This window comes from Ambystoma mexicanum, chromosome 14 (assembly GCF_040938575.1).
Source record: "Ambystoma mexicanum isolate Mex_15411 chromosome 14, UKY_AmexF1_1, whole genome shotgun sequence".
Classification (NCBI taxonomy): domain Eukaryota; kingdom Metazoa; phylum Chordata; class Amphibia; order Caudata; family Ambystomatidae; genus Ambystoma; species Ambystoma mexicanum.
In genome coordinates, this window is record NC_090940.1 from 108119851 (window position 1) to 108144959 (window position 25109).

Here is a 25109-nt window from a genome sequence, read left to right on the forward strand (position 1 = left end):
TCAGTCGCTCGAGCGGGCTTCCGCTTACCTTTACCCTCTACCCCACCCCGCGACCCTCCTTTTCAGCTGTCGGACACGCCCTCCCTCAAAGCCGAGGTTCAGAAACTTCTGGACCTCAGAGCTGTGGAACCCGTTCCCCTTGGGGAGCGAGGGTAGGGCTTCTACTCCCAGCTGTTTACGGTGCCCAAACCCAACCAGTCTGGCCTGCGCACCTTCCTAGACCTTTCCCAGTTCAATCTTTTCCTACCCCAAGAGAAATTCAAGATGATTACGGCCAGCCAGATACTTTCCTCCTTGCAGGCGGGCGACTGGCTCAGCGTTGTGGACCTTCAGGACGCGTACATGCATATCCTGATTTGGAACCCACACAGGAAATATCTCTGCTTCTCTTTGGGAGAGGAGCACTTCCAGTTTCGAGTGCTTCCTTTTGGCCACAGCTCGGCACTGCGTGTCTTTACGAAGATGATGTCGGTGATTGCGGCCTATCTTCGTCTCCAGGGTATCCATGTGTATCCGTATTTGGACGACTGGCTCTTACGCAGCCCTTGTCCGCTAGCTGCAGCGGGCAATCTCCAGTCTCTCCTTCAGCTCCTGTTCCATCTTGGGCTGTCGCTGAACTGGCGGTAATCTCCCATGACGGTCTCGCAGGACCTGATTTTCCTGGGTTTTCGCTGGAACACGATCGACTGCAGAGTGTACCTGACCGGGGACAGAATGGCAGATCTGTTAGCCACGTGTCAGATGTTTGTGCAGTCGGAGAGAGCATGTCGGCCTGGTGGTTCCAGAGGCTTCTGGGCCTCATGGCCTCGTGCGTGCTGGCTCTTCCTCTTGCTCGTCTCAAGATGAGACGGACCCAGATGGCTCTTCGGAGTTCCTGGCGTCAGGCTGTGGACCCGGATTCCAAGCAGATAATGATTCCGGATTCCATGAGAGTGGACCTGGACTAGTGGTCATCCCTCAGCAACCTGTCGGTGGGCGCGGGGTTTCAGGACCCAGCCCCCATGGTGACGATCACAACGGACTCCTCCCTTCTGGGGTGGGGTGCGACGTTAGATCTTCTCCAGGTCTCGGACCTCTGGTCACCTCAGGACAACCTCCTGCACATAAATCATTTGGAGCTTCTGGCGGTCTTTCTGGCGCTCAAGGCGTTCAGACCGCTCATTGCCAACAAGGTGGTCCGCGTACGCACAGACAATGTGGTGTCAATGTATTACATCAACAAACAAGGGGGAACGAAGTATCCCCCCCTCGTGGACCTGTCTATCCTGATATGGGAGAGGGCCGTGCTTCATGGAATCTGGCTGCTTGCAGTACACATCCCGGGCCAGCTGAATGTCACAGCGGATGCCCTCAGCCGGCAGACAGTGGTCAGCTACGAGTGGGAGTTGAAGGCGGAGGTCCTCTCATGGATTTTCTCACGTTGGAGCACACCGGAGGTGGACCTCTTCGCTACGTCGGTAAACAAGAAGCTTCCTCAGTATGCCTCGAGAGGGGGGCTGGGAGCCTCCTCTCTGGGGGATGATCTTGAGATTCCATGGCACAACATGAGAGCTTACGCCTTCCCGCCTCTGCCTCTAGTTCACCGTGCAATTTGGAAGTTGAAGAACTCGTTAAACTGTTCCCTTCTGCTCATAGCTCCGTAGTGGCCGGCCAGGTTTTGGTTCTCAGAACTTCAACACCTGTCGGTGTATCCGCCGATCAGGTTACCAGTGACTCCCGATCTTCTTCACCAAGGGGAACAGCAGATGTGGCACCCCTCCCCACAATCGCTCAGCTTGGCGGCATGGTGCCTGAGTTCAAGTCTTTAGAGCATCTGAATTTGTCTATGGATAACATGCGCATTATCCAGGCAGCCAGGAAACTCTCGACCAAATCTCAGTACAAGAGTAAATGGCTCAGGTTCTGTCATTGGTGTTTGGAGAAGAAGTTGGATCCAAGGGTGGCCACGATTGACACGGTGCTGTCCTTCGTGTCCTCCCTTGCAGAGTCAGGGGTTCATGTTCTGTCATGCAGAACTTACCTTTCAGCGGTTTCCGCTTATCTTTCTACAGACCAGTGCTCTTATTCTCTGAGTAACCCAGTGGTTAATAGGTATTTTGCAGGGTTGACACGCCTCTACCCTCCGGTTCGTAGTCTGCACCCGCCGTGGGACCTAAATGTAGTCCTGACGGCGCTGTGCCATAAACCCTTTGAACCAATGGCTACGGTGGACCTCAAGTACTTGTCTTGGAAAGTGTCCTTCTTGGTCGCCGTTATGTCAGCAAGGAGAGTGAGTGAGCTCCAGGCATTGTCAGTGGAGCATCCTTTCTTGGTCTTTCACAAGGACAAGGTAGTCCTTCGGACAAACCCAGCCTTTCTACTGAAGGTAGTGACCGAATTCCATCTGAATCAGTCGATCTCCCTACCGGTCTTTTTTCCGAACCCTGCCTCTGAGAGGGTTCTACACTGTCTTGATGTCCGAAGAGCTCTTAAGTTCTACCTGGACAGGACTTCCGAGCTTAGGAGTTCTTCTCAACTTTTTGTGACTTTCGGTAACCCTCAGGGCAGGCAGGCGTCTAAGGCAACTATTTCTAGGTGGATTGCCGCCTGCATCACAGAGTCTTTCACCGTCCAAGGGCTGAAACCTCCTAAGGGTATTCATGCACACCTGGTGCGGGGTAAGGCAGCCGCGGTTGCTTTTCAGAAATATGTCCCCTGGGAGTCCATTGCTAGGGCAGCTACTTGGGCCTCCCCATCTGCTTTCTGTAAGCATTATTGTCTTGACATGAGCTCAAGAGCTGACGCTCAATTTGGTCAGGCTGTACTGAAGAACCTGTTTCAGTAAGGGGTATTTCCATCCACCCAAATTCCTGTAAGGAGTGCTTGGGAATCTCCCATAAGTATGGAGGAAAGAGGACGGGACGTAGGAGTATTACCAGGTTACTCACCGTAGTGACCACCTTACTCCTAGTCCATAGTCCCCTTTCCTCCATACGCCCACCCGCCTGCCGTCCCCTCTAATAAAGTTCCTCTGTTATTGCTAATGGGTCTTTGACCTGGCGATAGAAAAGGACTGATGGGCGATGCGTGGGGCGGAGCCAAGGTGGGCGGCGTTACGGCCGCGTGCCGGGCCCCGCGCAAGAAAGAGAGGAAGGACACATTTTTGGAAAAATTTGGATGCTTTTCACAAAGTGCTCCGGTGCCGTCCCACAGGACAGAGAGATGTCCCATAAGTATGGAGGAAAGGGGACTATGGACTAGGAGTAAGGTGGTCACTACGGTGAGTAACCTGGTAAATCTCTTCTATGTACATCTGCTCGACTCTGTATGATGTCACCATTCATCTTTGATATTCATTGGTCCTGCTTCTTCCGGGATTTCATTCAAATGGCCATCATACTGTCTTGTATGCAGGTATGGTTTTCTCAATGGGAACCTTGCCTCCAGGATTCTCCTCAGTATCAGTATTTTCACTGGTACCACACGTGTCTCACTTTCTGGTTCCCAACGTATAGGCAAGATGGACGAGGTGATTGAGGTGGGGGTATTAAGCTCCTTCTTTACAGTTCAAACATTCATCAGCAATTAAGCTTTCCTTGCGTCTCATCACGGGCGTTTCAATCTTCGTTCTTGCGCTCTTTTTATAATGTTGCCACTTGCAACCTTGACTCCAACACAGACCGGTCTTGCATCGGTCTCCCCAACTCACCGGCTGTGTTGATCTCTCTGGTGCTGCTTTGATCTTGGATCCAAGGAAGGTACCACGGCGGCTGTCGTTCCTCCCGGACTCGGTCAGCCGTGCAGGAGGGCCCCGGTTATCTCCGACACACAATACAGGATTCTTCAGTCTGGTTTCCTGGCCTTACACTTTCTAATCTGAAGGGTTGTGGAAAGAAACAGTTTCTCGCTGAAAAAGGTGAAGGGTATCTCCCTCCTTGCGTACAGTCCTTGGTTTGCTGTCTTCCTTCCTTCATTCAGCTGCCGTCAGGAAAGTACTGTTCTTTCGTGTGCTTTGCCTCGCTCAGAGTGTGCTCTTGTGCTCCGCCTTTTATCAGTGTGGGGAAGTTTAATGGAAGTCAGGTCTGGATGATTACCAGTAATTGACTGACCATAGTAGTGGGACATGTCAGGTACAATGCTTGGGTGTGATTCTGTTTTCTCCCAGAACGGGCAGTCCGTGTGTAAGTGTTTGTGAAGGGAAAGGGGGGGCAGAGTTTCTAAATATCCTATCAGATAGGATGGGGTAAAGGTGTTACAGGGAGGGGGCTACAATGTCTCCCCATCAAGTGTCCCACTCCCCGAAGACCCCTCACCCAGGTGATCCTCCCACACTGGTCCATCTCCAGGGTCTGGATCCAAAGGCAATGGCCGTGCCCTGGCCACCTGAGAGCGAGATCCCCTGGGACTAGCAGGTAGGACACCTTCTGGTTTCTCACAAGAGAAAGCGGGAAAGTTGCATGAAAGTCCCAGTTCTCCTGCAGGATGGCAGAACTATGCCATAGTTTATACCGGCCCCCTGGAGGAGTCAAGTTGTTTTGTAAGATCAGCCCTCAATTGATGAAATTTCAATTTTCCCCCTTGATCCAGCGGTGTATTTAAGTAATGGGGCGTGCCGTTTCGGGGCGGGACCAAGACATCTTCTTAATGACTTTGGTTTCACCAGCTTGCCTGGTGTTTGTGTTGTGGCAGCTTGGGTGTGTTGAAGTTCCCATGCAATCTTTTCCCAGCGATGTGGTAGATCTCTCAAGGTACTTTTTACATTGAATTGGAATCTGTTGGACCTGAAGTAGGAGCACCAGCTTTACATAATTGTCCACTTTCAATATCCTGTGCACTCTAGCAAACACCTGCACTGCTGAAACCTAGACTCACCAGGAGGGCATTCTCAACAGAAGCCCCAGGTTTTTCTTTTGACATATTTATGATTGTCAACCACAGGGCTGCTGCTATCTCTTTAAATAATTGATGGAAATAAAACTTCTTTAAACAAATACATATTTTACTTTGTCAGCGTTTTGCTTCTATGGGCCTCATTACGAGTCCGGCGGTAACCGAGGCGGTAAAACTGCCTGGTTACCGCCAGACTCATATTACCATTCCGCCTCCGTGATTCCCGGAATTACCGGGGCATTACAACCCCGGTTTCCCGGGAATCACGGAGGCGGAATGGTGTTAATCCCCATTCCCATTGAGTCCTATAGGACTCAATGGGAATGGGGATCATGGAAACACCGGCAGCATCTCGTAATGCTGCCGGTGTTTCCTTGTCCGCCTGCAGGCGGGCGGTGTTAAACCCACCAGGACAGACCTGGCGGGAACATCACCTCCCGCCTGGAGGAGTTGTGATCGCCTGGCATGGAAACAACGGTGGCGGCGGGTTTACCGCCACCGTTGTTTCCATACCGGGTGACTTGTAATGAGGCCCTATGTCTTTCAAACTGGCCTATAATATATGAGGGCCACCAATGTATTTGTGATTCCATTATAGTATTTACTGAAAGTGTATTGAGACATCTATTTACCATATAGTGTGACGTTTTTGCTGAAATGTTCGGGTGTTCCAGGCCTACGTTTGATCCGTGGGGGGGTGGAAGGAAATTGTAAGGCAATATTTCATGTGGGATGTTTGAATAAAGGAACACAGCTGTTTCTACAGTTTGGGTAATAAGCACATTTTTATTATTCTGTTATGATGCCTTTTCAATTACAGTGTCTGCTGTACTTCACATTTGTTCCCAAATATTCTATGATCGTTCATTCTCCAGCATAGGGTCCGGCATGGATTCACATGTTCATGAATATTCCCCCTTCGTCAGGCTGGGAATCCTCGGTAAAAGAAAAAACAGTTTCACTTTCACTTAAAAAATGTATTCCTCCTTTACACCAATCACTGTCCTCTGGCTCATACTGCCCCCATCCAATGACAGTCCTCTCCCTAAGCCCCCCTCTGGCAGCCATCTTTCTATTTTTAGTGCTGGGAGTCCTCGAATTTGCTCTCTGAGCTATTTGTATGTTTTTTCGTAGTTTTGACAGAAAACGTTTTATTTTTGTTTCAAAGAAGTCTGTGTGCTCTTTACTTCTCCTGCCGACAGCGGGGATCCGTTTTCGGTGAAGTTCTGCGCCCCTCATGGGCAAAGATCGTCAAAGATTCTAGAAGGCCTTTGGGCCTACTTAGCGCCCTCTGACCATGACGGAGGAATAGGAGGGAAGGTCCCTCTTCAGGCCCTGCAACAAATGCTACAGAATGTGTTTGTGGAGGACAAGCACCTGCTTTGTCTCTACTGCCTGCACCCGGACTACAAGGATGTGGAGTACGAGATATGCCTCGGGGTTCTCCAAGAAGACGACGAAGGACAGGCACAGTGGTCTGACGGCACGGCTTAACACCAGGGCCTCTGACCCATGCTCCCAGCAGGGTCATGCCTCACACAGGACTGGCCGGTCCGAGGAGAGTTCTTCTAAGTCCTTTGAGGGCGCCTCATCCGAGGGGCCCAAGATAAGGCCAAGAGCTGCAAGTCTGAGTCCACCGGGTTCGCCACGGAAGCGGGTCTCAAGGTGGATAGGGTGCAATCAACATTACCTTCCTCCTCCAAATCAAGCTCCTCTTCGAAGAGGAAATCATCTACCCCTGCTAAACTATGTGAGAAATCCGAGAAGCCGCGGACGGAGGAGAAGAAGGTCGAACATTCCAAACAGGCTCAACCGGCACAGGCTAAGACCTCATCGGCGACAGTGTCGACAACTGCTACTACCACGACAGCTAAGGACACTGATCCTGCGAAGGTAGCCCCCGCAGCTCAGAAGGTGTCCCTACCCCCCCAAGGCACAACACCACCGCAGTGACTTTGGCAAAGTCTGCTGGCATGCCAGAAGGGGGGAAACCAACCGGCCCAGGCCCCGGTTCAGGACCCTCAGAGGCTGTCGCCCAAGCCATGGAGGTTTCATCAATGGATGACGAAGACCAGGAGTCCTTGCACACAGTCCACGAGGACGTTGAAGAGGACGATGGCGCAAGGCCTAGTTTTCCTGTTCCGCCTTCTCAGCCGAGCGATACTTCCTTGGATATTGTGTCGACCCTGCACACCTTGGTGTCAGAGATCCAGATGAGGATGCCCTTGTCTCCGGCACCTGTGGTCCCTCAGGTGCCCGATCAGCCTCCGGCGGAGAAGAGGAAGCTTCATCCAAAGCCCCCATTTCAACCTCCTCCACCACGTCGGGTCCCTTCTCCCCCAGTAGACCCAGAAACCGGTACAGGGATGGATACAATCACGACTATGACGGACGACAAGGATATCGCAGCGGATGCCGAATTTTCCACATTTTGATGCTCCACTTAGAGTGTCCCCACCGGATGAGGTGTGATCGTTCCACTCCATGATCTCCAGAGCCTCTGAGCTATTCCAGCTTGTGCCCAAGGAAACCAAGAAATTAGGGCTTCTTGTACCAGATGCGTGAGGCCAAGAGGAAGACGGTCATGGTGATGCCCCTTCTGGATGACATTTGGAAAGAGGGCCTGGCCCTCATAAAGAACCCTTGCACGGCTCCAGCCAAACAGGATAGGCTGGAGAAGAAATATCGGGTGCCGCACTCTGTGCCCAAGTGCCTAAGGTTGCAGCCATCGCCGGATTCAGTGTTATCGGCAGCCGCAAGGAAACTGTCGGCCAACCCGTCCTTGTCATCTTTGTTCGCTCCAGACAGTGAGTGGAAGAGGATGGCCGAAATGGGAAAGAAGGTGATTTACACCGCAGTGTCCACTATCAAGGTGGCCAACGCACTGGTGATCCTAGCCAGGTATGACAGGGATTTGTGGTACATGCTGGGGCCTATTCTGGAGTTCCTCCCCACCGATAAGAGGATGGAGGCAATCGCTCTCTTCCAGAAAGGGGAAGTGGCGTCAGATCACTCCCATCACAGTGGCATTGGATGTAGCCGGCACAGGGTTCTCCCAAATGGGGAACAGTGTCTGCCTTTGTCGCCAAGGTTGGATGAAGTCCACAAATTTCCGCCAGGAGGTCCAAGCGAAGGTGCTTTACATGCCCTTCGATGGAAATAACCTTTTTGAGAAAGTCATTGACAGGTCCCTCCAGGCCATCAAAGCGTATACGGAGACGGCCCGTTCCCTTCTTTTTGCTTCTGCAGGGGAAAGTCAAGCAGGTCTTCGAAAGGCTCCTCCACATCCTACTGTCAGACTTCCAGATCCACAAACCAGGAAGCCTACAGATCCTGTTCCTAGGCCTATGGTAGCGGAGGACAGCGTTGCCATCACCCACAGGGTAGCACTCTGGCCCAGAAGCAAGCCTGAAACGGCCTTGACGTCGGGCCCCCACTTCTGCACCGCGGTGGGAGGCCAGCTGAGGATGTTCGTCAGTGAGTGGAGAAAGGTCACCACTGACAGATGGGTGCTGGACACTCTCGCACAAAGACACATCCTGGAATTTCAATGCAGGTGTCCGTGGATCCCTCTGGTTACCCGTCAGGAGCAGCACATCCCTCAGCTCCTGGAAGAGGTATGGTCCATGTTGTGAAAAGGGGCGATAGAGCTAGTTCCCCAGCGACTCCGGGGCTCCGGAGTCTATTCCAGATACTTTCTGGTCAGAAAGAAGACAGGGGTGCTGGAGGCCCATCCTAGACCTACGATATCTGAACAAATATCTAAAGTCCCAAAATTTCAGGATGGTCACGTTGTAACAAGTGCTCAACCAACTGGAAAGAGGAGACTTTTTGACGTTATTGGACCTGGAGGAGGCCTACTTCCACGTCCCCATTCACAAGAAACATCGAAGGTTTCTATGATTTGTGGTGCAGGGACAGCACTACCAGTTCAAGACCCTACCTTTCGGATTGAAGTCGGCCCCCAGAGTGTTCACAAAATGCTTGGGACCAGTGGCGGCCCATCTACGTCTACAGGGCATAAATGTATACCCATACCTGGATGACTGGCTGATTCGCGCCTGCTCCTGAGAGATGGCCGACAGACACACAGAGGTGACCGTTCGGCTACTAACAGATCTGGAATTCTCTGTCAACTATCCAAAGTCCTGCTTATCGCCATCACAGAGCGCGCTGTACCTGGGCGCCAGACCGAATACGGCATCTTGCCTGGCGTCGCCCTCGGAGGAGAGGATAATCTGGGGAAGGTGCAATGGCTGACTTCAACGTAGATGACCACAGTGCGGGCCATCAAGTCATTACTGGGCATTATGTCGTCCTGCATCTACCTCATCTGGCTCTAATTCCTGGACGCCCGCTGGATACAGGTGCCCGGAAGCTTCACGGACAAGATATCGCTCAATGACGAGTTCTGTCGGGCAATAGTATGGTGGGGCATTCGCTCCAACATCGCCCAAGGCACGGAATTTCAGAGCCCGCCATGCTAGGAGACGGTCACCACAGATGGGGAGAACACGCCAGGGCCCTGGGGCAGCCAGAGGAGAAGGATCTTCATATCTACATCCTGGAGCTATGTGCAGTGTTCTGGGCCCTCAAGTCGTTCCTCCCGTTTCTGAAAGGCAAGGTGGTGAGAATCTTCCCAGACAGCACCACCACCATGTTTTACATCAGGAAGCTGGTGCGGACTTGATCCCCGGCACTCTCCGCAGAAGAGCAGTACTTATGGCGCTAGGCTATCGGACAGGGGATGTTCCTCTCCACCTGACGGGAGCCAAGAACACCATTGCAGACTCCCTCAGCAAGGAACTGCATTGCTGCCACGAGTGGGAGCTTCGTCAGGATCTGGTGGACCGCCTGTTCGTCAAGTGGGACAGGCCCAGATAGATCTGTTTGCGACGGCGGCGAACTCCAAGTGCCAGAGGTTTGCCAGCAGGTTTCTCCAGCCAAGGAGCCTGGGGGACGCATTCTCCTTCCCGTGGGAGGGGCTGTTCCTGTACACGTTCCCCCGTTCCCTCTCCTGCTATGAGTCATCAACACACTCAGACAGTGACCATGCAATATGATACTCGTTGCCCTGGCATGGCCGATTAGATTTGGTATCCAGACCTTGTCAGCACGTCTCCTCTGGTCCAGCTGCCAGTGGTTCTGTATCTTCTCACCAGAGAAGGCGGTGCAATCCTTCATCACAATCCAGGATGGCTGAACCTGAAGGCCTGGCTCCTGCAACCCTAGAGTTTGGAGGATGTGAGTTGCCTGCGGACTGCAGGGAGGTCCTCCCCAAGGCCAGGGCGTTGTTGACTTTGAAGTGCTACGGTCATAAGTGGAAGCGTTTCGCTGTGTGGTGTCGTTCTCAGAATATTACCCCTCTGAGGGTGAGGGCCCCGCAGATCCTTACGTACTTGCTATCCTTGGCACACTCCTCTATCAAGATACATCTGGCAGCAATCCCCCGCTACACCAGGTCTCCAGGAAGATCTTCACTTTGGTCTCATTGACTCGTCAAGGAGTCCCTTAAAGGAGTTGTTCAATCTTTTCTGCCGATGAAGGCTTCTGCCCCGGTGTGGGAACTCAACGTGGTTCTGATGAGGCTCATGGGGGGGCCCCCTTCGAGCCTATGCATCATGCCCCTCTCAAGTTCCTCTCGTGGAAAACTGCTTTCCTTGTGGACATCACCACTGCCAGGAGGGTAGGTGAGATGCAGGCCCTATCCTGCAAGCAACCATACCTGACTTTCCATGAATCGAGGGTAGTGCTGCGTACGCACCCCTCTTTCGATTCGGTTCGATCAGAATTCCACCTTAACGAGCCTTTGGTGTTAACTGTTTTTTTCCTGAAGCCTTTGTCACCGGCTGAAACGGCCTTGCACTTGTTGGACGTTGCTCATGCCCTGAAGTTCTACGGTGACATGCATGAAGAATTTTCGGAAGACTTCACAATTGTTTGTGAACTTTCGTCCTGTGAACCATGGGGACGCCTTGTCCAAGGATTCCATTTCAAGGAGGCTTTCCAGGCTGCATCATGCACTGTCTGGTGTGCCCCTGCTGGATAGCTACAGGGCTGCTACGTGGAGGTCCACGAACACCTTCACAAAGTTCTACTGCGTTGACTGGGATCCCAGGGAGGAGTCCAGAGTCGGCCATGCAGTGCTACGCAACCTGTTTGCTTGAGGTGAGTTTGTTCCAGAGGTAAGAGTTAATTGCTTCTGTTGAGCCTTGCCACCTCCCCAGGTTGTGTAATGTTGTACTGCTATGTATTCGTTATTCATGAGCATGTGAATCCCTGCCCGACCCCATGCTGGAGAAGGTTTAAGTTAGTTACCTGTAACTATTGTTCTCCAGCATGGGTCTGGCATGGATTCACATGCAAACCCTCCCTCTGACCCCTCTGCGGCTCTTCTTGGTCATACTGCCACTTTACGTGCTTACCAAATCTGAAGATGGCTGCCAGAGGAGGGGCTTAGGTCATTGTATGGGGGCAGTATGACCTAGACAACAGTGATTGTTTTAAAGAAGGAATGCAGTTTTTAAGTTAAAGTGAAACTGTTTTTTCTTTTACTGAGGATTCCCAGCCTGACGACGGGGGAATATTCATGAGCATGTGAATCCATGCCAGACCCATGCTGGAGAACAATAGTTACAGGTAAGTAACTTAAACCTTATTTGCCAGTGCTTTCTTATAACATTAATTAATTTGCCTCTCATCTTCTATGTGTACCTTCCATTACTCTTCTTGCATCTTCTCCATGTACTTGTCATTGCTCATTTTATCTTCTCCATGTACCTCCCATTGCTCCTCTTTTATCTTCTCCTTGTGATTTCCGTTCTTTCTCTTCATCTTCGGTTTCATGTCTTCCTACCTCCTGTGGTACGCTGTATCCAATGCATGGCTCATTGCAGATATCACTCCAATTTGTAGCTTTTTTCTTTTTTTATGTGGGAATTGGTTGTTATTCTCGCCCCTCTCCTTGCCACTTATTTTTCCTTTTGTTCGTGCATCCCATGTCATCCCCTCTATGCCAGCTCTGTTGTAACCCGTCCGATTCAACACCCTGCTAAATTTTAGCAGCCTTTCTCCTTTGTACCGCCTCTCTACGTCCTGCTCCCTTTTTGGGGTGGTCTTCCCTGTACCTCAAATGGTGTAGCTTCTTGCTCCTCCCGATTAGTCTACCTGGTCAGTTCTGCCCCCACATCCTCCTACTTACTTCTCCCACCTGTACATGTCTTTTTTCTGCTCTGCTCCTGCTTTGGCAAGGCCTACATATCCATGTGCAGCCCGTGCTACTTGTCTCACCAATGTGTACACCCTCATATGCACCCTTCGCAGCTCAGAATGTGATGTCTTGTTACAGACCGCCGCAGATGCTGAATGGCATGGCTCAAGTGCGCTAAATGGCATCTTCTCAATCTACCTGTATCTACATGTACCCGCCGTTACTTAGTCCCTGCTGTTGCTCCTAATTCTTCTGTTTACCTGTCACCACTCCTCTTTTATCTTTATTTACCTTTTCTTTGTACCTTCCATTAATTTTCTTTCACCTTCTCCATGTACCTGCCTTCGCTCCTCTTTCATCTTCTGCATGCACCTGGCATCACTCCTCTTTCATCTTCTGCATGCACTTGTCATCACTCCTCTTTCGTCTTCTGCATGCACTTGCCATCACTCCTCTTTCATCTTCTCCATATACCTGACATCGCTCCTCTTTCATCTTCTCCATGTAGCTGCCATCGCTCCTCTTTCATCTTCTCCATGTAGCTGCCATCGCTCCTTTTTCATCTTCTCCATGTACCTGACATCGCTCCTCTTTCATCTTCTCCATGTACCTGCCATCCCTCCTCTTTCATCTTCTCCATGTACCTGCCATTGCTCCTCTTTCATCTTCTCCATGTACTGCCATTGCTCCTCTTTCATCTTCTCCATGTACCTGACATCGCTCCTCTTTCATCTTCTCCATGTACCTGCCATCGCTCCTCTTTCATCTTCTCCATATACCTGACATCGCTCCTCTTTCATCTTCTCCATGTACTTTCCATCGCTCCTCTTTCATCTTCTCCATGTACTTTCCATCGCTCCTCTTTCATCTTCTCCATGTACCTGCCATTGCTCTGCTTTTATGTACTCTGTGTATCTAGTGCGCTTCTACATGATGTGGCATTGCTCGCCTTTCATGTCAAAGTATGTGCTCCTCCTTCATCTGTTACATGCAATTATAACTAATGAAATAATAACAAATGAAAAAATAACGAATACAAAATAACGAATTCCAAAAAAACTCATGAATTTTTCGTTGTTTGGGGGGGGGGGGTCCACCCCTCCAAAATCCCCCTTCATTTTTTAAAATAAAACTTCCCCCCGCCCAAAAAACCACTATTTGCTCTCACAACCCCATTTTTAGTTTTTGTCAAAAAATGTGTTATTTTGGTATTAGTTGTTTTTTCATTTGTTATTTTTTCATTAGTAGTTTTGTATTTGATATGATCACTGCATACCCCTTCATCATCTGAGGAGATCAATATATTATTCCTCTGTAAAAACCTTCATGTTTGTGCAGTAGATGTTTAGGTGATTAACATGCTCATCTTTTTTCCTACAAGGACTGTCCTGAGGGCTCACGTGATTTCCGTGCCGAGCAGTGCACAGAGTTCGATGGAATGGAATTTCAAGGCAAGAGATATAAATGGCTACCCTACTATGGAGGTACGTGCTAAAGCTGCGGTTTTGAGTGACACTGCATACAGGACAACGGGCCTCATCATGAGTTTGGAGGCATTAGCAGTGCTAATTCCTCCAAGCAGAATTACATCGACCAGTGGTGGCAACCAGAGATGTTCCATCTGACTGAGTTGTGGTTGCTCCCCATTCTTGAGTCCTATAGGACTTCATTGGGGAATGGATGAATTACCTTTGGAGAAGATACTACTGAAGGTAATCCCTCCATTTCATTTTTTGGATGTCATACCTCCATGCACCTCCTTAGGGGTTTGAAACTCATAAACAGGACTGATAAAACAGGAGGTAAAACTGTTGCCTCCTCTTTTTCAGTTCTGCCAAACCTGTAATGATTCCTAAAGTCTGAGACGTAGCCGTTGTGTCTGTTGACTTTCATTACTTCTTCCTTTCCAGCCTGAGACACAGATTTTGCTGTCATTTAAAGGCATTTTAGTGAGCACTGACCAATGGGTGGCTTGAGTTCTACACTCTTATTGAAGCATACAGGTCTGCCATTTCTGCGTGCATGCATCACCTGACTGCAAGTACGTTAGCACTTCACGCAACATTCCAATGTTTGGCACAAAAACACTTTTTGAGAAGTTGTATAGTTATGAAATCTGCCATAGTAAAAACATTCCTCATAGAATATATTGGGAGGAAAAAGAACATTCTGCTCTCTCTGGATAACATTAAAGCTAATTTGGGGGGGGCAAAGGTCCCTCTACCCTCCAGCTAGAACCGCCTGGGGTTCAACAACTGAACTTTGATAAGGTTCACATGCTGAGTTTTGGGGTGGAATCCCATTGGTCTAATTTAGCACAACAGCGTTCGAATGGGCTCAAAGTGCCAGACTCGAATAGATGCTGTTCTTTAGTTTCTATGTGGGAATCGAAGCACAAACTTTTCATAGGGAAATACTGACCCTTTTGGGCAGGCTAGCAATGAATTTGGTGGAAAATTACCTCCGCTACGAATGAGCTATAGCATATCTGCACCTCTCATGCTTCCCTTTCAAGCACTCTGGTATGTGACGTCTGAAAAAGGCAACCCTGATCCCCCACTTAATGCTCACAAATGACTCCTGTAGGAGAGAGTTCAAGGCAATAGTGCACACTTCATAGATACACATGGAAAGATGGCAACCAATCATTGTACTAAAAAACAACACAATCCATTATTACTGCTAGCACATCTATCTATTTTATAATGCAGAATTCAAGACATATGTAATTTGACAGATGCATAAAGCCATCAACCAAATTGCAATCAACACTGCCACTAAAGGAAGATTCAAACAAAAACATGTTCACGTAAAGCCTGTGTATTTAGGTATAATAGTTAAATGCAAGCAAATATAATTATGAATGGAAGATAATTAAGAGATGGAATGACAAGCAATTAATATCTGAAAGGTATGTGCATGATATGATAAGTCATTTATAACGCGCCTGTACACGGGTGTTTCTAGGCGTGTCTACCTACTGTGCTATCTTGCTTTAGCATCCATACTTTACACATGGAGTTTGCATTGAGAAGATCTGCTGTGGGTGTACGGCTTGATTCATAGCTGGTGATTCTTATCTGAAGAGAAGCTGGCCCACCTTGATACAGAGCACTATGTTCAAATCCATGAAAGCAAGGTAGACCATGCTTAATATACAGGGAACACCCGATGATCACATCAAGATTGAGAGCCTGGTCATTGGTCCCCAGCCCGGCTTGAAAGCCCAATTGGATTGGGGATAATATTCTGGATGTTTTTAATGAATTGTTATAATGCATTTATGCTTTTGTGGCTTTTTAGTCCAAATAAAGCGTCATGAAATGAAATATGTTATTCTCAATGACCCAATGTTTCAGTTCAACAAGAACGGCCCTGAGAGCATTTTTAAATTGTGAATCAAAAGGTGAAATGGGCCTGCCAACTGCAGGATTTGCCATTGAGCCCTTTTTAAATCTACAGAGAATAACTGTGTGTTTCCACATCTGGGGATACTTATTTGTAGCCATCATGCCATTAAAGCTAATTGTTATTATCATCATTATGGTATTTATTGAGCGCAGACCTAGTTTAGAGAAGCAACAGAGCGCTTTACAGAGGTATACAACAGTACAGATACATAACAGAACACTTTTCCGTGGTTAGTAGATATCTATAGCACCAAATGCTAATTTTTAAATATTGGTGTCATTCACCTGGACTTCTATCACAATGCATGCTTTTCTCCTCATTTTTAGGCTTTACCTTAAGCTGTTTTAATGTTCTACCTATTTTTTAAATTTGTGAGAATTGCATGATTTAGTCAAATGTTCTCATATAAGATAGAACATGAGACTGGACCACTTGATTTAATTCTTACATTAGCTTTCTTGCGTACAGCCAAAGGCTTCACCTCCGAAAGGAGGCCTAGAATCAAAGATGCTGAAGCTCATCCTCACAAACCATATATCTGAAGTATCGGCATTTTCATTTCTTTCTGTGATCTAGCGCCATTCCTTTCTATTCCTCTCTTAACATATATTTGACGAGGGAAGAAAAATAACCCTTTGTGACAAATTTAGCAATATCGTCACTGATTCCCTGGAGGGGAAGCTTCTCTTATGTGGCCAGGGAAAGGCAGAAGCTACCTGACCCTGGGGGTGGCTATCTGTGGGAGGACTACGTAGGAGAGGACAAAATCCAGGGAAGCAGAAAAATACTGGATCAAAATAATCCTTCAGCTATAATACTTAAAGACACCCATGAACCTTTACAACACTCCTGTATCGCTTATTCCAATACAGATGGAGGATTCCCAGGTTTTCCTAGCAAACAACCTTATATACCTTCCCCCTCCCTTAATAGTACTGAGACGAGAGAGAGAGAGAAAGAGAGAGAGAGAGAGAGAGAGAGAGAGAGAGAGACAGTGCGGCTGGATCCGACTTGTTCAGATGCTGGTTGGGACATGGATGCGAGCAGGCTGCAGGACACGGCACGGAGGCGGATGAGAAAGGCGTGCAGAGAGACCTAGCCGAGAGAAGTTTGCCACACTCTTACAACATGCAGCTGGAGCAGAGGACAAAGTGCATGAAAAGAAGTAGTGGAACTATGTTCCCTGCTGGCCTATCCCTGATGCCCACATACCCCACCCTCCCTCCCAGATGCCATACTAACCCCTAAATAAATGCACAAGCTGTTTAATGGGAATTTCAGTGCAGTGCACTGAAGTGCACATTTCAACTTCTTCCTGCACTTTTATTTTAAAACTAAACCATCCCAGAACGTTTTTTCTTCTTCAAATAAACGTAAAGGAACAGTAAAACCTGATTTTTAGAGGAGCACCCCTCCCAACCGCTCCTGCCCACTTCGACCACTGAGCTGGAGCTGTCAGAAGCAGAAGGCAAAGCAGGAAGCAAACATCTAATGGGATAGTGGGCCGAGAGCAGAGAAGGTGGAAAGTCGTGAGGAACACTGAAGCCGCCAGTGAAGAACGCGAAGCCCAGGGAGAGCGAATGGGATACCAGTGAGCTTGAGGGCGAATACTGCATGCCATTGATAGTGCAAGAGAGTCTAAGTAAAGGAACTGAAATAATTGATACGAATGAGAACATTGTTTAAAAAAGGATCGGTGACCCAATACTTGAAAGACAGTAGAGCAGAGAGCGGAAAAGCCCTGGCAGGATAGTGAACCAGGCTAACAGTGAGTCTGGGAATTACACCATTGCGAGGACAGAAAAAGCCCTTTCAGGAAAGCAAACCAGGCGGTGTGCAAATCTGGAACCCGCTCCCAAGTGAAATACCCTTGCGGGAGAGTAAACCAGAAGTAAGAAGAGAAGTGAGAGAACTCGGGAGTAAAAACTCTGCCAGGATATTTTGGAACAGTAATAACTGGCACAAAAGGGAAGAACCATAACCTTTTTGAGGACAATTAATAATGTTGTGATTACCCTGGTAGGAGAGTACATCAGGGGTAGGAAAAGGATTGAGAAAGCTCGGGGGTCAAAACCCCTCCTTGAAATTGCAAAACAGTGACAGTCAAATGCAGAAGGGAAGAACTATACCATTTAAGGCTAAAGGAGATCCAGAGAGTGAGAAACTAAATGCATTTTACAGAACTGTGTACTTAAGGGAAACTCAAGGGAGGAGTCCTCTCCCTCCAAACTGTCATGTAAAACAGTGTCTGAAAGGAGATACGCAGAGGAAGAGTTGTCCCCTGTGAAGCAGTGGAACATTATTGACCTTTTTCTGGAGGTACCGGGTAGACAGTGGAAGACCAGAAGAAACTAAGGGGAAGGGAAGACCCATTTTTCCTAGTGGATCTTTATTCCTTTCATTTTCTGCACCTTAAAACTGTATTTGGAACTTTAAAAAGAAAGCTACACGTATATAGCTTACAGAAATTCCGAAGTTGCACATTATATTGAGTTTAGCGTGTAAGGGTCAGTTTAGGGTTTGACACACAGGACGGAGGATGCTCTTTGGTTTAACATCCTGACACAGACGTGCCTTTGTTTTCTTGAGGCAGGGAACCCCTCCTAGGATTCAGGATAGATAGACTTACTCCAACCACTCTTATTATTTTGACAATAAATGTTGTATTTCAAACTGAAATCTGTTACTGTGCCGAGTCTTTACTCTTGATCCCTTAAACCTCATTTAATGATGAACCTAGAAATTCCTCCCATTCTCCGATCATTTATTAGATTAACAAGATCTCCTCCTAAAAGATCAGAATGATTTACTGATTCACTCAGGATGTTATCACATAGTTTTGCTATTGGTATGAGGAGAAGATTAAGGGCTCCGATAAAAGCTGAATCTAATTGCTCAGTCGGTCGTCCACAGGAGCTTATTGTCTGTGAACCACCTAGGGCCTTTACTCTTTGTCGTGGTTTAATTGATCCGATCGAACACTAGTGATTCCAGTACAGAGATTATGACCTCTTTTAAGCTACTGTTTCCATTTGGGTATTCCAGAGACTCTGTTTAATAGTATAGACACATTCATTGTTTTTTCAGAATTCCGTGGTATTGAGGGGCTCAAATCAATCAATCAAGTCTTTAGCATAGGTTCCTGTGTTACGAGATGGTTGATCATTAAGAGGGGAGGGAGTGGTCATTTTGCCCTGCGCTTCCAGCCATTGAATGAATTGGAGTGGAGAAAGTGGCTCAAACCAGCAGCTGCATCTTTCCTGAGTGGAAAAGCAATTGTCGACCTGCCAATTTTCACAAATAAAATGGCCTTCCTCCCTGAGAAACCATGAGACTATAGAACTGTACAGGGCCGATTCCATTATGTCTCCTGAATATACCAGGGGTATTCGGGAAGAATTGGGCATGTTTTGAATGATAGAAACAAATTTGCAGTGAACTTCCCTTTATGAATATCATTGCCGGGCGGCACTTTACTAAAAAGAGTGGAGTTTTGTGTCATCGTTACTATTGGCGAAATATGTCTATTTATAATCATGCTCGTAGTATGGCCTTTTGTATCCTTAAAATTTTAAGACGCCATGTTCACTGCACAGTTTAGAATGAAATCCAATATGGACTTCTGATGAGATGTAAAATATGTGAAACAAATTCACTCCCAGGTCTCTCAGGTCCGAGGGGCATACTTGAGTGCTTTGAAGGACAGGCTTAGTTTGTTTGCCCACCCTCTCAGCACACCTGGTTTCCTCCGTGAGTAAACACAATAATTGTGAGGAGTTGCTAATCTGGTTTGGGAAGTCTGAAATGGGCATTACAAGAATTCAACTCACTGATATCAGCGCCAACTAGCATACATGCCACTACTGACACTGATCTGCAGGTTGCGTGCTATCGCGCAGGTCTGAAGATTTTGAATCTGAATGTGTTCATGTAGCGCTGGCTCCCACCAGGGGACAATGGTCCAACATTTTACCATTTCCAGCCACTAGCACGCTGAAACCTGTCTGCACTTTGACATTTTACCAAAAAGAAGTTGGAACTAAATAGTGTTCCACCATATTGGCTCACTACTACCCATGGTTGGCATAGTGTGCCCAGACCTTTTTACCAAATCAAATCTATCGTGAGCCTTCACATTTTTCCCTGTGGTGTTAGCTAGGTATTATTTGATTTGGTTGGGATTATGCTTTTTGTGTGGAAACTGTTTGTTGAAATTTACCATTCACTTTTTTCCAGATGATTTGAAAATCTTTCATTTAAATTAGTACTCCATTAATTAAATTGTGATATGCTTAATTAGTAATTGTAGGCAGTAATGAATTCCTAAAGTTCCTAAAAAACCCAAATGCATTACTTATTAAACAGTTAAAACTTGCTTTATTTTTCCATTTGTAAATCATAGAAGGCCTCAGTTTGTACCTTAAATATATTGAAAGAAACTCAAAAATTGCTTCCATTCATAAGCTTAGTAAATGTTTTTATAAGTACAAAAACTAGAAACCTAACAATCACATATTCTTGCACATCCTTTCATTGAAGTGGGAACAGGGCATCTCCAGTTACGTTTTCCTTATTTTCTCATTGTGTTGTATTTTTGTCAAGGTATGTACGCATTAACTATATTTTCCTGTGCATCACTAAACTAAAGTTATTTGATTTCTTTCAGTATGTTTAACTTTAGTCTGCCTATTTTCAGCATAAAAACAATTGGACCTACTGAAGTTAGAAAGTTTGTTTCACTGGAAAATGTCAATTTTCATTCCATGTTAAAAGTCTCATCACAAATCAATTATTTGATGGCATCATGTGAATCCTGTATAGTCGCTAATCCTGCAGAGAGTGAGAAAAATGTGTGCGACATATTCCCTGGCTGAATACCGACTCAATGCTGTTGGCGGACAGCGGATTTATTTAATTCTGTCATCTGCTCTTCATCTGATGTCACCATTGATCACCTCTGTGAAGTGATTGGCATTGCATTTGAAGATTACTGGATGCATTCTCTTAACTTGCAAATGTTTGGACTTTTTCGGTTCTGCATCGAACTATAACATCCTGTTTTGGGACACCTCCTTCGACTTTGCCCTGGTGAAGGGAGCATGATGAAACTTGCTTGGTCTGAATATTGGTTTTGGAAATTCACCTGCACCTTGGTTGATGTTGGCCAAAGTCAACAGTATCTACAGAGGCAGTATTTCAATCTCTCTCCTAAATGTATACATTTAGAATCTTACGGTGCAACTAAGAACTGTGAGGGGGTCAGAAATGTGAGGCGGACAACTTTGTGAAGATTTTTCAAAAGATTCTATTTTATTAACTCAAAAGGTTAGATAAACGCCTCACTATCCCTACCCTGAAAAGGATTTGACTGCCTAAAATAAATTAAAGGAAACACTCTAACAAAAAGCCTCTGTCCCTCACACTTGTACATACAACAACTCAACAAGGTAATATATGGCAGTTCAAAATCAACAAATATAGCAGTTAAGTACACATAATGATAACTGTTTCTCCTTGTAATGTGGGTGAATCCCCCTTCCCCAGATTCAGGCAGGATTCTGTTCAACAGTTCCAAAAGAATGAGATCCTGTCTTGTAACAAAGTTCCAATGCAGTTTTTTTGATTCCAACTTGACAACAAAAGTTCCAATAATTCAGAAATGTTCAACAAGTTTTTTCCTCTTTCTAATTGTGACACAAAGAGTTCCAAAGCAACTTCTTCTCATCAGCAAGGTTTTCCTCGTAAAGGCTCAAAACAACTCCTACTCATAAACCAAGAATAATTCCATAATTCATTCAGATTAACAGGAATTGTCTTTGTCAGGATTATTCTGCAACAGTTCACAAAACACTTGTTTTGACAATGTTAGATAATTCTTCAGCAGTTCACACAACACTATCTTTAGCAATGTAAGTTCTTCAGGATGCTTCTGTAATATTTCACAAAGACATGTTAGTGGTTCTACCACTTCTTCTTCACAACTTTTCACCACCACACCACAGTACTTCATCGACATTCCCCTGGTCCACTCACCTGCCAGGCCTACAAGGGGCTCTGCCATGGTGTACTCTCCTGCCAGGACAGAATAAAAATACTAACTATAATTACTTATGTGGTGAAGGTTAGCTTCCAACAAGTTAGTAATATCTTTTGCTCCACAACACCAGGTTTAGGTATTCTTTCTGGGAAAACAAGAAACACACTGGTGCTACTCGTTACACTCTTGTGTTTCCCACACGCAATGCAGACAATAAAAAACAACCAAATGCTGACAATAATTCTTCCTCATTTTTACACTTGTTTGGCTTTGGCAATGTGGATTTAACCCAGTTCTTCTTATGACCTTGTTTTCATATAGGCAATATGTTACACGAACATTAGGCCTCTTAACTGCTTTCTCTTGGCTTTGGCCATGTTGTTTATATTTTTAATTTGCCTAAGCATGATTCTCTTTTGGCAAAAGTTGTTTGTACTAGTTTCTTTAAATATTCTCCTCTCTTGTTGGTGGCCTTTACCCTGAACCACATAAGTACAACCACTCTTTTCTGGTCTGTTTATCAAGTTATGATTTTGCCACCTCCTTTTCTTTACATCAGCGTGGTTTTCAAATGAATTATTATTCAGCTTTACATCAATTCTGTATTCAAAATCAAAGTTATTTTGCCCCTTTACTCTACTTGTAATTGTTCTTGGATTAAGGCACCCTGGCTGGGCAAGCGGGTGATCACGGAGCGCTCCGGGGTCACATCAACACAGTGAACTCACTGGGTCTGGCGTGCATGTCCTCTTGCTCTGCTGCCTCCAGATCTTGTGCTGCTTCACGTGGTCCGGGAACCTGCTTACTTCGGTTCTCTGTGGCCCGCACCACTCGGAAAAGGAGCTTTCTGTGCTGCAGAGGCTCTCCGGTGCTCACCTGTCACCAGACCATGCCTTAATTCGGGGAAAGCTTACAAAGTTTACGCTTGCCGCCACGCAACCTCTGTAATTCAGGTCTCCAGGGGGAACTTCAATGCTTCTTCCTGCGCGACCACTACAATTAAGGTTGAAAGAGGAAGAGACCCTCTCAGGACCGTCAACTGCTTTCCACACGATATTGGTCCTGGCATCTCCGTTCTCATGGGTCATTACCACTAATAGACTGCAATTTGCAGTCTCGTGCCTCTGCAGTCCTCTTCTTTGTCCCAGTACTTTGCGAATTGTGGGACTTGGAGCCCCCAATGTAAAAATCACTTTCTCTAACATCTTCTATTTTACAATAGGCCATTAGAAGGGTGGGGTCGTAGGGAAAGTTATAAAAGAGGGTTTCACATTCCTCCTGACCGGCTTTCCCCCTCGTGTGATCCTCCCGTAGAACACCACCCCCAGGGTCAGGATCAGAAAGAGTCTGCCTTTCCCTGGCCACATGAGAAGGGTCCCAGGCCAGGTTACCTGGGGGAATCATCTCTGATTCATCACAGAACTCCAGGCAAAGATTGTAACACCAAAGGGATCATGTCTCCCTAAACTCTGCTTAGACACCCTAGTTGCTAAGCATTGCCTCGTTTTCCAACATTGCCCACAAATATGCACAGATTGCGCAATTTATATTATCTCGTATTGAGCGCATTACATAAATTAGGCTGTGCACTTCCTTCTCATGGTTTTGATGGACTTAATGTTCAAATTGTGGTCCATATTTGCATGTCAACGTAGCAAGAAACTTGTCAGAGGAGGGGGTGGTCTGCACGTGCATTCAGAATGCATGCTAAACATGAGAAGCCAGAATCACATGCTTCTGTCCAATAGCTCAGTGTTATTGCACTACTGGTAAGAAGGGGGTTTTCTATGTATGTCTTTGCACATTCAAATAAGCAGTCCTCACAGGTTCCCAGTCCCGTAATGATTGTGAGGTACACACTTGTTATTGATTACACATTGTTATGTTTTAATTCAATTTTATTCCACATTAATCATAAAAAAGATACCTTCTTCACTTGGTATCATAGTGACATTTCAGGTGAAATTGTGTCATTGTTAAGTAAACTTGTGCCAACATTTCTCCGCTAGGAGGCACGTGCTATTGTTTCGCCCTTCCTTGGGCTTTGTCAAGGCATTTTTGGTGTGTCAAATTAGTTTCATAAAATACAATTTCTGCAAAGAGTTTTTTGATATAACACACAAGTTTTATTGGTTCGGTTCAGAAAGTGAGGGCTTTGTTTCTTTTCTGTGCAGACTATTAACGTCTCAGAATTTCAAGGGCTTTGAGCGACTGTTTGTTTTTTCCCTATGCTCCCATCCTCCTTGAGCGCTTTGAAACACTTGTCTGTGTATAGGTGCTATATAAATAAACAATACCTTACCAACTCACACTCTTATAGCATTATAACAAAAGCATTTCACCTCTCAGAGATTTTCAAATGGGCTACTTCCTTTTGCCGGACCACTCCGCTACTCATTATTGCTGGTTTCACAGAAATCGATAATTCACAGTTCACAGCAAGTCTGCCTTCCTTCGCGTCTCATCCACACACATGCAGCCTTCAATTGTGCGATATTTGCAACTTCAATCTTTGCTTAAAACACACCAATCTTCCTTGTCGCTCTCCAACTCACTGTTTATGTGCATTCCTTTCTTGTCCTCTCCAGTGTCTACCTCAGTCGGGCTCAGACCCCCTCCTTAAAGTTCAAAGATGATCTCCCTCAGCTGGGCTCGGACCCCTCTTAAAGTTCACAGAATAAATCTCTTTGGACTTCCAGTCCCAGAATTTACTTTTTCTATTTTGCTTCCACTTTGCTAGCTCCCCAAAAACGTTTTTCTTGCGTTTTGGGAGCAGCAAGAGCACTAGGGGATATTTGTTGAGGTCAGGGTCCTACCACCTGGTCCTCAGAGGCCTGGGCTATCCTGCTTCGCCCATGGGAGGAGCGCTGGTATGGGCACTGCCAGGACACCCCCAGCTGCCCCTGGTTTTGGCTCCCTGGAGTTGGAACTCCCTCGCCACACTGCAACCTCCCCTGTACTCACAGACCCAGCAATTAGGCAGTCTTTGGTCCCCCAGGCCTTGCAGTGTCTCTCTCTAGCTCCAACTTTCTGTTACGCTCACCTGGCTCCCACAGAGGCGTCAATCTGAACTGGACCTCTGCGGTCTCCACCAATGTGACGCGTAGGGCCGAGATGACGCACTGGACTGGCCCACCTAGCTTCGTTTGATTGGCCCTTAGGAATATTCTTCTGCAAATGGAGAAAGGGAATTAACCACCCGTGGAGTTGAGCGTAAATCCCCCCACCCACGCTGTTCCCCCCACAGATCACCTTTGATGTCCCCTCTTATAGTCTCACCTGATGGTTTGAAAAGATGAGCTCTCCATCCTGCATTGAGCGCAGGGGCGCGTTGATAACCAGTTGCTTCACTGGCTCGAAGGAATTGGTGAGTTCCAGAACAATATTGACTCCGAAAAGTATGTAGTTCGTAAGAGTTCACATGTCTGACTTTCACTCTTGTCCGATTCCTTGCAGTTTGCAGCTTGACCCCAGCGAAGAGTTCCTCATGGTAGCTGACGAAGTTCAGGTAAGGATTTGGCTTATCCTACACAGTTCAATAAAATGAAGGCCAGAATGTAACCTGTTGCTTGCTCCTTTATT

The 25109-nt window shown here is 46.8% G+C and overlaps 1 protein-coding gene across 4 annotated transcripts in view; it reads left to right on the forward strand.

The window, feature by feature from the left end:
- Positions 1-25109, forward strand: part of PAPLN (papilin, proteoglycan like sulfated glycoprotein) — a 1044076-nt gene that overhangs the window by 592796 nt on the left and 426171 nt on the right. For all 4 annotated transcript variants that reach the window (XM_069638639.1, XM_069638640.1, XM_069638642.1 and 1 more), the window contains exon 5: positions 13461-13563. In XM_069638639.1, the coding sequence (XP_069494740.1) occupies positions 13461-13563 (103 nt within the window). The remainder of the gene's footprint in view (positions 1-13460; positions 13564-25109) is intronic.